Source organism: Prunus mume, linkage group LG3 (assembly GCF_029339155.1).
Source record: "Prunus mume cultivar Tortuosa linkage group LG3, ASM2933915v1, whole genome shotgun sequence".
NCBI classification, from domain to species: domain Eukaryota; kingdom Viridiplantae; phylum Streptophyta; class Magnoliopsida; order Rosales; family Rosaceae; genus Prunus; species Prunus mume.
The window spans coordinates 13,222,281-13,238,229 of NC_142700.1; the positions used below are offsets into that span (position 1 = coordinate 13,222,281).

A 15,949-nucleotide genomic window follows, 5' to 3' on the forward strand; every position below is an offset into this window, starting at 1 on the left:
AAGATTTTGACCAATTCGATGTCTCTACTCAGTTGAATACGTGAGGAGGAGCTCGGGTTAAGTCTATGTTGACAAATTTTCTCAACTATTAATCAATTTCGCTTGAATAATCCAACCAGTTCAACGGCCTGGCGTCAAGTTTGCAACCATTATCAAGCATTTGGAACATGTTTAAACAAGATACCCACTTATAACGATGTTGGTTTTCGAACATACGACGAATTAAGGCCGAGGTTAGACCTGGTACGGGTTGTGTGTCTGCTAGTTGCCCTGAATCGAGTTCCCCGCCAGGGCTGCGTCTGCTCTCTTGCACTGAATTTGAATTCTCCACCAAGATAATATGCCCGCTCCCTTGTAAACGGAATATAAGATTTGTGTCAGTGAACTAACATTTAAAACAACCCAATGGTTTGTCACCGCAAATTTACATCTAACATGTGGCAGTAATGTTTTCTTAACGAGGAAAATTTTATTGTCGACTAATTTTTTGATCTGATAAGACAAAGGCCAACGATGCTTGTTATGAGTTAGATTTAGCTATATAATCCAACCCTTACAATGTGAGGTTGTGCCGTCAGTGCCATAACTGTGTGTAATATAAAAAATAAATTATTTAAAAAAACCCAATTGACAAACGCGTGTCATCTTGAAATATCAAAGTTCAAACATATCAAACCTAATTTTATCAACAATAGAAAACAAGTTGGACCTAAGAATGTGAAAGTTAGGAATACCATTTGGATTGAAGAACTAAAATTTTTATTTTTGGGTATAAATCGCTGAATTGGAAATTATTTTCAAATATTTTCTATATTAATAAAATCCACATATGAATTTGGTTACTTCAGAAAATAAGGAATTTGAAATAACACTTTCCTTTTGGAATTTTATACGAGAATTGTTAATCACATTCTCAAAAAGCTATAATGTACTCCTTACGAGTCATTCTCTCATTTACTGAATTGATATAAAAAGAGTGCATGATAACTTTTTTGGAGTGCTAAAAGAAAACATGACGATTTTTTTGGAACGCAAATAAAAAAGGTGCATGAGGACTTTTTTAAAGCGCAAACAAAAAAGTGCGTAATGACTTATAGACTCATTCAGAATGTCTTTCTTTAACTTATTTTTTCTTCTCAAAGGTAGAAGGATCAAATTGTTGCCATAAGTGTCAGGATAAGTACTCTACGCTTACTCATTTTTTAATTAATTAAAAAAAGAATAGAAAAACCAACAACTATTGCTATTTTAAATAGAAAGATATCTAAAAATAAAAAAATAAAAAAGCTTGAAAACAGACATTGGGGGTGACATGTCGTTAGTGGACAAGACTAGAGAGTAATCCTTTTCCAGGGCTTGCCCCCAATTTTGCTTTTTTGGGCTTCAAAACCTTCAGATTCAAACCCAAACCAAATCAAACACCCACCATCTCTCGCTCTCTCTCTCGTCTCTATAAATCTCAACCGAATTTTTTGTTTGTTTTTTTCCTTTTCCAGATTTTCCGAGTAAAATTGTCTGTGCCTGACACTCGCAATACGTACTTTGCCAAAAACCCAACTCCTGTCTTCGTCTCTCATTCCCTTTTGCTTCTTCCAAGCAAAAAAGGGAAAAAAAAGTTATCTTTTGCTTCTGAGTCTCAGACAAAGACAGAGAGCAGCCATGGGTAGGCCTCCGAGTAACGGAGGCCCTGCCTTCCGCTTCACGCAGTCTGAGGTACCTTGTGTTCTTCTTCTTACTCTTCTATTTTGTTTTTCTTTGACGATTTCTTAACTAATTATATGTATTTGGGAACCTGCTACATTTCGACATTAGAGTTGAAGTTATTGAAGGGTTTTCATAATTTTTTTATTCTATGTTTGCATGTCTGCTAAATTTCGAATTAGAGTTGAATTTTCTGAAAGTTGTTTTTGTAAATTTTGAATTCGCTAGTAGAAGTGCCAAATTTCGAACTAAGAGTGATGATTCTTGAATGGGTCCAGTTAAATTGTGGGTTTTGTTTGCTTGATTTTCAGCGTATTTTCAATTCTTTGATTTGTGCTCGAGTCCTATTGATATTGTTCCTGATTTTATTGCAGTTTTTTTTTTGGACGATTTTTTACTTCTTACAATACCATGTAATTTTTTTTCTTCTTAAAATATAATAGCTTACCTGATATCTCTAGCTTAGGTTTTGGTGGTTCCCCTTCCCAATCTTTCTTTAAATCATATCGATGGTCCTTGCTAGTCTGTTACGTAAGTAATGGTTTGTAGTTCAATTTCGCGGGTTTGTTCTATGAGAGTTCCCCTAGTCAGGAAGGCATTTTAAATACTATCCAGAAATTCTTAAAATGGAATAGGCATAGCTTCCGAAATAATGCCTCTTTAACAACTTTATTCCTGTTTAACATAAAGGACAGAATGGAAACTGAATACCTTGTGTCTACATTATATGTTATCTTCGTATGTATTTCATAAGCTTATTGCCTACCTCGTGTCCATTTTGGGTTTTTGGGTTGTATAGGCATAATTAGTTGTGAATTATTACCCCAATAAGAGCTCCATATTAGTTCATTGCATGGTTACCTAGTACGGGGAATGAGAGGGTACGTGGAATGGGTTTGGGTTCAGGGTATGCTGGTTTCTATGGTACGGGGCATGAAGGGGTAGGTATAGTTTGTAGGGTTTTTTGGGTAGCAATTCGTTTAACATTTTAATTTGGTACGGTATTTATTTTATAAATACTCATATATATAATATATAAGAAAAAGAGACACACTTCAATTCAATGATTGTATCAGTATGTGAATCAATAATGCGGTTAAAGTCTCAAGGATCATTTCTTTTTTTTGGTTTTTGTTTGTTGCCAATAGAGAGCATTCCTTTAATACTGAATCAGTAGCCAGCAAGCACTATTGCACTAATATGTGGAGATGAAACTTGAATCGTATAGATGACCCACTTCATATGTAATAACAAATACATGTAAACAAAAAGAGTTGAGGGGCGCAAATTGGGTCGCTAAAATGAGCGTTAAAATAGGTTTTTGGGACCATAACATATGCTGTGTAAATAGAGAAGTAATGATTCATAAGCAATAGAGAATTCCTATGAAGAAAATCTTCACCTATTAACACACTGTACCTGTTATACTTATAATACATATCCATATTCCATATACGTACACATATGCATATCTGTAGATGATTGTTGATTTGTGAGTGCTGATTAGTTTTTCTTCAAGGTATTTTATATTTTGAACCTTAATGAAGCCTTCTGTAAATTGGTACATTATTAGGTTTCGGAGATGGAAGCTATTCTGCAACAGCACAATAACACAATGCCAGCACGTGAAGTTCTTGTGGCCCTTGCGGATAAGTTCAGGTGTGCATTAGTTCTAAACGCTTAGAATTTGAAAATATTATGTTCTTCTTATAAGCATTAAATCCGAGATACTTGTCTTTGGTGTAGTGAATCGGCAGAGCGGAAGGGCAAGATTGCAGTACAAATGAAGCAAGTATGAAAATTTTCCATTGTAATTTTTCGTAAGGAAATATCGTTTAAGTCTGTTTGTAATTTATAATGTGCATTATAGGTTTGAAATTGATTTGGGAAGCCATTTAATTTTGTTCGTAACTTATAATCTTCATTATATTTATAGGTTTGGAATTGGTTTTAACAAATTTCTTAATTCTTTGGTTATAGGTTTGGAATTGGTTCCAAAATAGGCGATATGCAATCAGGGCAAAATCAAGTAAGGTTCTTGGGAAGTTAAATGTGTCACCTATGTCTCGGGATGATTCAAATCCAGTGAGAAATGTTCCTCAAGGCCCTCAACCTGTAGCTGCTCCTGTACATGCTCCTTCAGGTAGGATGGAACTTGCTCTATATTTAGTTTAATATCCTTTATTTCTCATTTTCCTTAGTTTGAGGCTTACTCATCTGGTGGCATTATTATTCATTTTACTTGTTTGAACTTATGTTGAGTAGCCTATATTGATGTTGTCTACTTGAATTGTTTCTTCAATCATCAATATGTGACCTTATATTTTGGGCTTCATGGGCAGCTAGTTTCTTGGTCAGTTAACATCGTTGAAGTTTAATATTCTAGAGATATGTTTTCCTTTTTAGCCTAATATAGTCATCTCTTGGTTCTTGTGTATGTGGCATGCTCTATTTATAACTTACTCTAATTATTTACCTTGACATACCAATTCCGTTGAGTGCATTTACGTACATGCTTGAGTTGTTAGGGAGGGCTCTTGTAACAGAGGACTGTTATTTTAGGTATTTTTGGCAGTGCGAGTCTCTTTTCCATATAAACATATGCATGAATTGTGAATAGGTGTTAATAATCCCATCCTCTTATGTATGTTCATCAGACTTTGGATATTTTTGCCCTTGTTTTCATTTATTAACCAGCTCAAGGTTCCGGAAAGGGTGCTTCTGAAAATTCTATTTTTGAGTTTGAAGCTAAATCTGGGAGGGATGGTGCATGGTCAGTAACTCTTTTCCTTCTTTCTATGAATTCTAGTTTCTGTCATGTTGATTTTTCTTTACCCTTCCAATTAATAAATAATAAATTTTTCTTTTTGTCAAAAATGAATTCTCACGTTTTTAATAATTGGACTCATAAGTCAGTTATCATTATTCGTCTAATTTCATTGTCTGCTGTGCTCAGGTATGATGTTGCCAACTTTTTATCTCATAGATACTTGGAGACTGGTGATCCGGTAATTTTCTAGTATCAGTTTTCTTGAATGTACAGCATTAAGTTGTTAAAAGGAATTCATTGTAGGTCTTTCTTTGTTGTTATTTTTCCTCTTTTTTCCTATTCTTTCTCATTTGTTCTGCATGTCTATTATCTTAGTATTCTTCTCCTTAAATGGTTGATTCAACTCAACTGCCTCAACCTTGAATCCCAACTAAACTTATGCCATTTGTTGTAAATGAAAGATAAAATTGGTCATTATAACAAATCCCCAGATTGAATCTTGCTGGCTGTTTCAGGAAGTACTGGTTCGGTTTGCTGGGTTTGGACCAGAGGAGGATGAATGGGTCAATGTACGGAAGCATGTCAGGCAGCGCTCCCTGCCATGTGAATCATCAGAGTGTGTTGCAGTTCTCCCAGGGGATCTCATACTATGTTTTCAGGTGGTGTTCATTTGTTTCTATGTCCTTCAAAGAGATATATTGGATCAATGATTAAGATAAGTTATTTCTGATCAGATCTTCGTGGAAATCTAACGGATTTAAATTTTTCAGGAAGGTAAAGAGCAGGCTTTGTACTTTGATGCCCATGTCCTTGATGCTCAAAGACGAAGACATGATGTAAGAGGATGTCGTTGTAGGTTTTTGGTGCGCTATGTTCATGATCAGTCCGAGGTATAAAACTGCCCACATGTTTAAATAGTACCTTTTAAATTTATATCTTCAATTAGTGAATCTACAAATTCAGGTTGTGATTTTCGTAACCTTTTGTTCTTAACATGCTTTTCGACAGGAAATTGTTCCACTAAGGAAGGTCTGCCGTCGGCCTGAAACAGATTACAGGTTGCAACAACTTCATGCTGTGAATGAGGCGGCATCAGCAGAGCAGAAAAGTATGGATCATTTTATGGGGTCTGTTACTTCTGCTGAAATGATGCAAAAGCAGCAGAATACAGATGCAGCTTCGGCGCCCCCAGTTTTGCATGCTAATGCTTCTTTAGCTAGCCAATCTACGACTCCAGAATTGAAAAGATCTGAAGTCAGCACTGTTATTAGTTCAGGGAATTCTAATTTTCCTCCAGGTAGTGCTGTAATCACAAGCGGCACTGCTACAGTTGTCGTTCCTGGTGGATCTGTCGAGAACATGCCAAAAGGAAACTAGAAAGTTGCGTTGACAAATTTGTCAGCCCTCTTCTTGTTAGCTCCTAGCTCCTCTATCCTGAAAAGGATGAGTAATATACAACCTCTTCTCAGCATTGGTTTTCATCAATGTATGAATTGAGTATGAGCTTCCCCTGTATACTAATTCTGAATGCCAATAACTAGTTCCAAAAAAGTGTGAAGTCTTACAATTTCAACTGTAACCTCAAATTGTTAAATCCAAAGCTTCCATTTCTTTTTCCATGTTCTCTTGGCCATTAAGTGAGGCAGTATTCTATTTAGCGTTAGTTGGCTCGTTTTGGCATCAAATCTGAAGTAATCTGGACAACACATTCGTGCACGAATCAACTTGATCGATGATTTAGATTCGCCAATAACATAAACATCTTATATATAGTTGATTAATAGACTTGGTTAACATTTGATTATTAATGTGAAAGATGAATATTACCTTAACCTAAACCCTAACCGTGAACTAAACGGTGCCTAAAGTCCATTGTGGTGGAATGGAACCAAATTTAAACGAATGAAAACGCAGAAGTTAGCAGAAAATGCAAAGAAACACTAAAATGAGCCAAAGGCCCAAGCAAAGGTGGCCCCCACAAAATCCAAGAAAGCAAAGCCAGCCACGACGCAATGCGCAACATAACGAACGAACCCTCTCTTTCTAAATTTCTCCGCGGACCAAAACAAGACACGTTTCTCCCTCTCTCTCTCTCTCTCTGCTTCCCTCTCACTTCCATATTTCCTTCTCTTTAAAACCCTAACAAACTCTCTCTATCTCTCGATCTTTCTCTGATGATCTGAGCTTTCTGGTTTATCGCAAAGTCACAATGCGAATTCTGAGGTCACGGAGCTTCAGAGCCTCGGTCTCCGACTCCAATTACCACTTCAATGTAGGGTTCAGGCGCTTCGTCACCAGCTGTAGAGCCGTGGTGTTGCCGCGCTTTGGTGGGCCTGAGGTTCTGGAGCTCCGGCCCAATGTCAACGTCCCTGATCTCAAGCCCCATGAGGTCCTCGTTCGCACGCGTGCCGTCTCCATCAATCCCCTCGATACCAGAGTGAGTCAAATGTCATTTCTTTCGTTAATTTGATTCTTCTGTTTAATTTCTAAGGTCTGTTTGGTTGCTGAGGAAACAAGGGAAATTAAGTTTTTGATTTTCATCTCCTCTTTTCCATTTTGGCCATTTCCAATTCCAACAATAACTTGAGCCACAAATTTTCATATTTGTGCCAATCAGCATTTTTTTTTATATATAAAAAACTTCTTTAATCATTCACTGCATCTATACAGTAATTATGATTCTGAGTATGTTTAACATTTGAGTGTTTGAGTGATGACATTAGGTTGGTTAGTCTAAAATGTTATCACATGTAAGTTGAAGATATATTTATAGTTAGTTTCTGTTGTAGTGTGACCATATAGAAAATGATTTTCTAATCCAAACATCATTGGCTGTCAATTTATTATTATTTTTAAAGCAAGATTTTAACATGAACGCCTGCTGTTATTATTATTATTATTATTATTTTTTTCATGCATTTACTCCTTCCTCCTATTTCAAATAGCCCATAGATAACATGAATGCCTTGATTCGAACTCTCATAAGATTATTTCATTTTATGCTTGTCATATGGCTGAGGTTGCAGCTCACTAATTCTGTAATACTATGCAATAATGTTATCATTGTATTCAGCGTTCTGGGTTTTAATTATTTTATTTTTTTCAGATGCGATCTGGCTATGGTCGTTCGATATTTGAACCCCTTCTACCTCTTATTTTGGGTCGTGATGTTAGTGGTGAAGTTGCAGCTGTGGGAGATTCAGTTCGGGGATTGAGTGTAGGACAAGAAGTTTTTGGTGCATTGCATCCTACTGCTGTAAGGGGTACTTATGCTGACTATGCAATTCTATCAGATGAGGAACTTGCACCAAAACCAGCGTCAGTTACACATGTGGTAAATGTTGTTGTACTTTGTTCCTAGCTAAAGAACTGTAGAATGTTACACTTGGTGGTCTTTTGCTTTTTATGATTTGGTTTGGCTCTATGTGTTCTGTTATTCTTCATACCCTCCATATAGTGTTAGTGGATGGTTCAGTTTTAGTTGTGTTAGAGGATGATTTAGTAGGTGGTAGAAAAGTGTTATTACCTTAAAATGTTTATTTCTGCTTTCTTTGCTGTTATTTGATCAACTATGGGAAGCTAGTTTTGAAAGGTTTATAGCTTCAAACTTTCAAAACATGGTGAAGGGGAAAACGAAGCATCATTTAAACTTCCACCTGGCTCAGGAGAAAATAGAATGGTAGAAAACAGTTTTCTTAGCTTTAGATTGTAGATTAATTGGAGTAGAAACCACCTGATATGGAACTCAGGCCACCAATATTAAACAGCAAATGAGAAGGTGCTTTGTGAAAATTGGCAATCATTTTTATTTTGAACTCCAGGGGTGAGCATGTTTTTCTGCTTCCACTCCCATTTTTATCTTGTCTGTAGGAAATATTGAAAGTGGCTTGCATATGATACGAGATGGGCAAAATTCAATGTAGCATGAAATATGAGCATACTATGTTTTGTAATCAATTCTCTCAGGATTCCAATCTACCTTAGGAATTGATGATGATTATGTACAGTAAAGTGGAGGAGAGGTTTAGCATTTACGTTCTGTTTATTGCTTTCTGACTACAGAACTTGGCTTTATCTTGTTCTGTGTGATCCTAGGAAGCAAGTGTCATTCCCTTTGCTGCTCTGACTGCTTGGCGTGCTCTCAAAAGTACCGCTAGGATAGCTGAGGGGTATGTTTTTATAAAATGTCTTGTCTCTTGTTATTTTTATTATTTTTTGAAGTTGCTAACTGTCATTAACAATTTAGCATCCTTTTGTTATTGCATCTGATCTCTACAGACAAAGGGTGTTAGTGGTGGGTGGTGGAGGAGCTGTAGGTTTGGCTGCAATTCAGATTTCAGTAGCCAAAGGCTGCCATGTTACAACTACCTGCGGAAAGCAAAGTATAGATCGAGTATTGGCAGCTGGTGCTGAGCAGGCTGTTGACTATACTGCTGAGGTGATGATGTAATCAACTGCTACTTGACTTTCATTTCACCTCCCTAGCCGAGCGAAACTCCCATATAGAAAAGTGTTTCTATGTGCATATGGGTGTAAAAATCATGAATGATTTCTTTGCTGAGTTAACATGTTTGATTCACAGGACATTGAATTTGTAATAAAGGGGAAGTTTGATGCTGTTTTGGACACCATTGGTGGGCCAGAAACCGAAAGAATAAGCATAAATTTTTTAAAAAGAGGTGGACACTACATGACACTTCAGGTAGGAGATGGAAACTTGTTAGTATTGCCTCTCTAAGGGACCTTTGATGTTTCCTTTCAGAATTCTGCAGCATAGGCTGATAAGGCTTTTATCCTCTTTTTGTTGTAGGGTGAAGCAGCATCTTTGACTGATAGGTATGGGATAGCTTTTGGGCTTCCAGTTGCTACAGCTGTGTTACTAAAGAAACAGAATCAGTACCGTTGTTCTCATGGAATAGGTAAAACCAGCATTCATTTTTTGGTACATGTTTCATCATGGTGCGCACTTTAAGTTCATTATTTGTTTAAAGCGGGGAAAGTGTGGTAATATTTTCACAAGTTGATTAAATGCGAGTTTGTTGATGTTTTTTTGGTTTAAACCTTTTATCCCGCTTGCTTTGGTTTTGTTTGCGTATGAATTTTTAAGCAGTTTTAGACTTGAATAGGACAAAGGCAATAAAAGGGAGGAGTACTAGGAAGAATATAATATTGATAAAATAAGTTGATGTTACACGTTTTGTCATTAGTTCATGGTTTATTGTGTTAATTGACAAAATAAGCATGTCTAATTATATTAAATAACAAAAGATGGTCTGAAAGCCTTCTTTCTTTTTGTCTTTCTTTTAAGATCAGGTACGTTTTTGGGTAACATCTGATGCCGAAATTACATGTTCTGATATTACCTTTGCAAGCCTAGGTTGTTATTTTAACGAGTTGTATATATTCTGTTGATGGTGTAGAATACTGGTGGACTTACATGAGAGCCGACTCAGAAGGATTATTTGAGATCCAAAAGCTGTCCGAAGCCGGAAAATTGAATATACCAGTGGAGAAAACATTTCCCATCACTCAAGTGATAGAGGCTCATGAGGCAAAGGAGAAGAAGCAGATCCATGGCAAAGTAGTGCTCAAATTTGATTGATGAAAATTACAGCTTGCACTGATTTTGTCTATTTCTTGCACATTTTACCACTATATTTGCCTTTAGCATCTCTCCGTTGGTTACACTTCTCCATACAATAAGAACTGGCAGTTGTACAGGAGTTGCAAGTTCAGGGGTTGAAAAAGGCTTCATATCCGGTTGGCAATCTGTAAATGTTTGAGAATGTTCTTGTGATAAATCTTTAAAATTGCTCTATTTTGTAATTCATTAGTCTGATACAAATCATAAATTTACAAGATGAAAGAGTTTGCTTACTCAACTCAACTTTAGGTAAGTTGGTTTTGCCGAAGCATCATTTGAGGTATAATGTGACCCAACATTTGCAATTGCCGAGCACTTGGTAGGGGAAGAGTTCCAACTGCGAGAGCCTCTTTAAACTATTTATGGGAAAAACATTTTTCAGCATTTTTTAAAGTTTATTTATAATTTATTTTTTAATTTGCAGTTGGTTACAGCCTAAACGGGCTTCATAAAACAGCTATCCTAAACGGGCTTCATAAAACAGCTATCAGAGGTTTAGGGAAAGAAAAAAAATACAATTGGGTAGGTAGGAAAAAAGTTATTTCTTATCCTAAATTATTTGCATACTGACTTGCCAAAGAAGTAGCCACCATCTCTCCCCTGTTTGTTCTAATCTCGAGTACATCTTGTAAGTTTTCTTGCTCGACAAGAACCAAAAGCTTTTACACGACCCAATATTCTTGTACGTGCACACCATAATACAGCTACGTATTTCAATCACAGAAAGAGAGAGAATGCTTCCATTGTTAAAGCTTGGAACACTAGCCTTACGAACTATTTCCAGGCCAATTGCTAGAAGGCTCAAAGTAGAGGCTGGCTTACACCCCAGGTTTCGTGACTACATCATCAGCTTTGCCCAGGTTTACTCTCTCTCTCTCTCTCTCTCTCTCTCAAATTCACTTGCAGCCCCTTTTCTCTTTCTTGTAATGTAATTATTATTTTTTCTTTGTGTGTAGATTTTGATTATTTATGAATGCTATTTTTGCTAAAAGTTTGATTATTCAATTGGGTTTTCTTGTTCTCCTTTGGTTCCTTACAAGATTACTGAATTGCCATGGACATCCATATTTGCCAGTGTTAAGGGATTGGTTGGGAACTTTTGTCAAACACATCAAATTAATATTTTGTCAAGATCATTTGATATGGAAGAATGATCTAAAAGCAAAATAAGAATGAGATTTTTCAGAATGGGGTGAGATGTAAACCAAGTCCTTTTAATTAAGTTGGTCTTCAATGATGCATACAACTTGCTCGTTGAACATCGATCCAAACTATTTGGTTTTAAGTGATGTACTACATAGTAACCCTGCTACTTGAATCAGGCAAACTATCGTTTCAGAACAAATATACAAAGACGTCTATATGGACGGGCAACAGATGTTGTGATCCGTCCTATGGATGAAGAAAAAGCTGTTGGAGCTGCTGCAGAGCTTCTTGGGGAACTTGTTATCTTCACGGTAACCACCGGCTGCCGTATTGCATGTCTTTAACCTTGTCTCACTAGGCTGCAGAGTGTTGCATTACTTTTGAGGAAACCCTATGCAATTGCTGGAAGTTCATGGTCTGCAGAGGAAAGTCAAATAGAAAATTTTTGGTTGACTTGACTCTCATCTTTTGCAGCATTAATATCTTTGTTGATATCTCTCCTTCCTTTGTTGATATATTATAGGCCACTTGAAGTTATAGCTGCGTTGTTTGCTTAGGTTGCAGGACTTGCTATAATCTTTGAGGTGCAAAGAAGTGCTAGATCAGAAGCTAGAAAGGAGGAACAGCGCAAGCAAGAAATAGAGGTAAATTCAAGTACAAAAGATCTAGTTCAATGATTTAAATACAAGTAGCTATACAGCCCTAGCATTTTGATAATTAGTATTTTTTACATTTCAAAATGCAGGCAATGAAGCAAAAAGGCACAGATTTAGAAAAAGAAGTGCAATGTCTAAAGGCCAAACTGCAAGAGATGGAGCAACTTGTCCAGAGAAGAAGCTGGCTAGATCTCATCAGGTTCCGGCAATCCCCGGCACTAGAAGAGCACAAGTCGGCAAGGTTTTAGTGAACGATGTTTTAGACTTTTTGTTACTCTCCTTCCCTGTATAAATATGCTAATAATTAGGAGAAAAACTTACCTGCAACGGGTGTATATCTATCTCCTCAATCCTTTCACATTCATCACATGATGAAAAATTAACTATTGCAATTGGTTCTAAAATCATATTACTTACTTGATTCGTGTAGTTTGGACTGAATTCGACTTTGATTCTCATAGTTTTCAATACAAGTATACTGTAGCTTTTGCAATTGGGTCTAAAGTCACATTTCCATCAATGTAGTTGACCAAAGCTTAGAAATGTTATATGTTGCTTTTCTGTCAATTAGTAACCACCTCAATGAAAACGTTAAATTGTGACTTTTTTCTCAATATAAACGACAGTATATAAATTATAAGGAGAGGGAAGTTTCTCACACACACACTATCAAACAATAATCTAAACTACAAGCAATAGTCTAAATAATTGGGCTAGATTCGTTGACGATTATGATTTATTTGTTCACTTTTTACCACCAGAAAATTAAATATGACAGAAGTAAGGGTAATTAAAACTGTAGCATGGGTGAGTCAAATAGTAGTGAGGTAAAAAGGCACGCATGACCTATTTCCATAGGGCTGAGTGACTGAGGGAGCCATGGACCACCTGATCTCTTATTGAAATTTGAAGGTATGCGACATCCAGATAACAGAGTAACATGCTAATTTATAATCTTTGGTCCAACATGTATTAACAAAACACTTAGAACCAAACCTTTATGCTACATTAACAGTTGGCATCACCTGACTTCTGGGATTAATTTAAACAGCCTACAAAATTCTTCTGTATTAAAAATTAAACTAGTAATCTGCTTTTGATACTTGTTTTGTCTGCTTCTGGTGTAAATGTTGGTCAAACCAAACCCCCCCTATATCAAGAAACCTTGACCCATTTATTATTTTCTACATCATCTCTCATGCTTTGTTTTGCTCTGCTTTCTGTTATTGTGTGAGCGGAACTCTCATAATAAATAACACGTAAAATAACTTTTTCACATGTCATTACGTTATCGGCGCTTTAGCACCTTGGCTTGGTATTAAATTGTTTGCAGCCATTGTCTGTTGAAGGCACTATGTTGTCATATTGATAATCATCCAAGAGGCACATGCCATGTTAACCCACAAAAAATAGGAAAAACACTAACACAATGTTTGATGGTTTGTGTTTGTTCCGGGTTTTTTATTATTATTATATAATTATTTTTTATTACAAGAAAACAAAGACGAATAGTATTTTGGGAGAAGCAGCGGTGTATAATTTTTTTGGGACATATGTTTTCTTTAAAACCAAATCAAACTCATATTTTAAAATTGTGATGTTGAGGCCCTTTATCCTTTGTCATACAATGTGTAAAGTTAAATTGTTTGTTTATGCTACTACTACAATCTAAATATAAAAAAGAAATGAAAAAAAAACAAATTAATTTCAAACGGTGGTTCCTTGTATATAATTATTTTAAATTTATTCCGAATATAGTGTAACTAGCTATTTCAAATACATTTAATCGTTTCTTTCAAATATTTTCCATTTAAATATAGATTAGTTTGGATTGAGACATTGCTCAATGAGTTATTCATACTTATAGACCAATTACAATATGAAACATATGCAAAAATAATCATTAAAATTACAAAAAAAAAAAAAAATTATACACACATATCGAACTATGATTTATCTGCTAACGAGGGTTAGTTTAGTTGGTAAGGTTCTTATATATGTGTAGCTCCATTAATGTTCGAGTGTCATTGCCAACAGTCCTCGTTGATGTGCGATATGTAATTTCCTATATAAATTCATACCATTCAAATTTGCAATTAGGTGTCACGCATAAGTTCTTTGGGTTCAAAGTTGTGGATATGTCCTGACCCTTTCAGTGAAAGTAGCCGATTTTCCCTTAAATTTTTGTTCACCTAAAAAAAACTATAATTTATCTGGAAATTGATAATGACTCTTACTTTGAAGTTTTATTGACATGGCAAGTAACTATTTGAGCTAGGAGGGTATTACATTGGGGTACTTCCCTCCCTCAATAACGCCTCTCTTATTAATCTTATCTCCCCTCACGCGCTGCTTATTTGCGGTTCTCTATGTGAAGCGTGCGACTATAGTACATTGAACACAGAGCCTTTCAGAACCCACCCCCACTCTCCAATCCAACGAGCGTGAAGTAATCAACCCAAGTACAGACCGTACAGATACCAAACTGCTTCGCACTCCCCACCGTAGCGCGTTGGTCAACAAATCTTCCAACGTCATGATATGACCATGCGATCATGACCGTTGATAAGCTAATGAAGCATGATGATGATGGTAATCTAATCTAGTCGTTTTATCTCGGGGTCTGGTCACGTGCGTCCTTTGGATTCTTCTCTGTTTTTCACGTCGTCCCCGTCGACCCCTCCATGTGATCTCGATGCCCGAAAAGGCCCACCTATTTGGCGTTGAATAACAAAATTGCCACTGCATCCTTGTCATTTAGCTGCCGAGGAGGGGAAGAAAACGGCCACTGAAAATAGCGATGGTGTGAAAAAAAGTCGAGAAAGTGCTTCTTCTAGACTTACACAGATGGTGAAAATGGTGGATTTGATATTTCCAAAGACACACTCATTTGTCACTCTTGTCTTTTTTATTATTGCTATTGCTTTTGCTTATCATTATCTTCCCAAGTTGCTTGAGGACCCATAGTTCACATCACACACACTACGCCATCTCATGAAAGTAACATGTCCAAAGTCCCCATTATATGCGATACCTAGTTGCAATCATGCACATTGATTATTAAGTACGTGTTTATACTGTTGTTAGAAAGGTTAAAATCGCTTTCTAACAACTCAAAACGTTTTTGAAAGCGTTTAGAAATAAATCTCAAAATGTATTTAGAGTGCTCTCCTATTGTCAATTTATTTTGAACTGAAACGTCAACTTTTTTCATGGTATCAAAAACTATGAATGGGTGTGCCTCCTCATCAAACTAATACCATAGATCTCTTAGGCTTATAAAAAGTAAATGAGTAATGTGGCTTTTCAATAAGATGCTTAGGCCATTTCCAAACTCAAAACTCATCTCGAGCAAATGAGCTACAAGTGCCATGTCACTGGGCCAAACCCAGTTAGCATGCCAAATATGGCCTGCTTCTTGGGTGAGCTAGTTGTTGTTTTTAAATTAATCATATCCAATCTGAACATATTTTTCTCTTCTAAAATAAATTTTAAATAGGGTCTAAAATAATACTTTAATTAAATTATTCAATATATTAAAAACTAATAAAATATTAAGGGGCTATGATTTAACCTTATACTGCTAGTGATGGTAAAATATAGCTCATCACCTTCCTTTCAAAACTATGCCCCGTTTTGGTTCATAGAATTGATTTGAGGGAAAATCATTTCCTATATTATTTCCTTAAGGATGAGAAATGGAGATTCCCTTCCCATGTTTAGTAATCCTGGGGAAGTAATCAAGAAATACCACTTTATTTCATTTCACATATTTGGTTTGTATAGGAATGTAAAACAAAGTTTGTTTAATTTTTCAATTATACCCATATGAAATTAAATAAAAAAAGAGTGCAGTTAATGCTATATTATAATTCTAAATTATTAATGAGGGCAATATGGTCATGAAAAATTTGTATTCAATATTGTCTCATTTTCCTAAACTTTTCCATAAGGAGGAAAACAAAACCCAAAGATGAGGGGAGCTTCACTATCCCCTTATTTTTTCATGTGCAAGGTAATGATTTCCCATGC

The 15,949-nt window shown here is 36.1% G+C and overlaps 3 protein-coding genes across 4 annotated transcripts; all 3 read left to right on the forward strand.

Annotated features, from left to right (window-relative positions):
* The first annotated feature begins 1,420 nt into the window (after positions 1–1,420).
* Positions 1,421–6,090, forward strand: SHH2 (DNA-BINDING TRANSCRIPTION FACTOR 2). Of its 2 annotated transcripts, none has more exons than XM_089048495.1 (9): positions 1,421–1,713; positions 3,275–3,360; positions 3,448–3,493; positions 3,682–3,844; positions 4,399–4,474; positions 4,658–4,709; positions 4,963–5,130; positions 5,242–5,361; positions 5,480–6,090. In XM_089048495.1, the coding sequence occupies exons 1-9, from the start codon at positions 1,660–1,662 to the stop codon at positions 5,846–5,848; spliced, it is 1,134 nt and encodes a 377-aa protein (XP_088904621.1). In that variant the 5' UTR covers positions 1,421–1,659; the 3' UTR covers positions 5,849–6,090. The 2 variants fall into 2 exon arrangements, with proteins under 2 accessions (XP_088904621.1, XP_008226439.1); XM_008228217.3 differs by having other exon boundaries at positions 4,987–5,130.
* Positions 6,091–6,417: 327 nt separating this feature from the next.
* On the forward strand, positions 6,418–10,353 carry LOC103326013 (GroES-like zinc-binding alcohol dehydrogenase family protein). The gene is made up of 7 exons (XM_008228216.3): positions 6,418–6,908; positions 7,578–7,805; positions 8,567–8,640; positions 8,750–8,909; positions 9,054–9,173; positions 9,282–9,390; positions 9,892–10,353. Exons 1-7 carry the CDS (start codon positions 6,681–6,683, stop codon positions 10,071–10,073), a joined length of 1,101 nt encoding a protein of 366 aa, XP_008226438.2. The 5' UTR covers positions 6,418–6,680; the 3' UTR covers positions 10,074–10,353.
* A 152-nt stretch (positions 10,354–10,505) lies between these two features.
* LOC103326042 (uncharacterized) lies at positions 10,506–12,333 on the forward strand. Its single transcript, XM_089048960.1, has 5 exons — positions 10,506–10,743; positions 10,839–10,975; positions 11,438–11,572; positions 11,819–11,905; positions 12,007–12,333. The coding sequence occupies exons 2-5, from the start codon at positions 10,850–10,852 to the stop codon at positions 12,163–12,165; spliced, it is 507 nt and encodes a 168-aa protein (XP_088905086.1). The 5' UTR covers positions 10,506–10,743; positions 10,839–10,849; the 3' UTR covers positions 12,166–12,333.
* Positions 12,334–15,949: the final 3,616 nt, after the last annotated feature.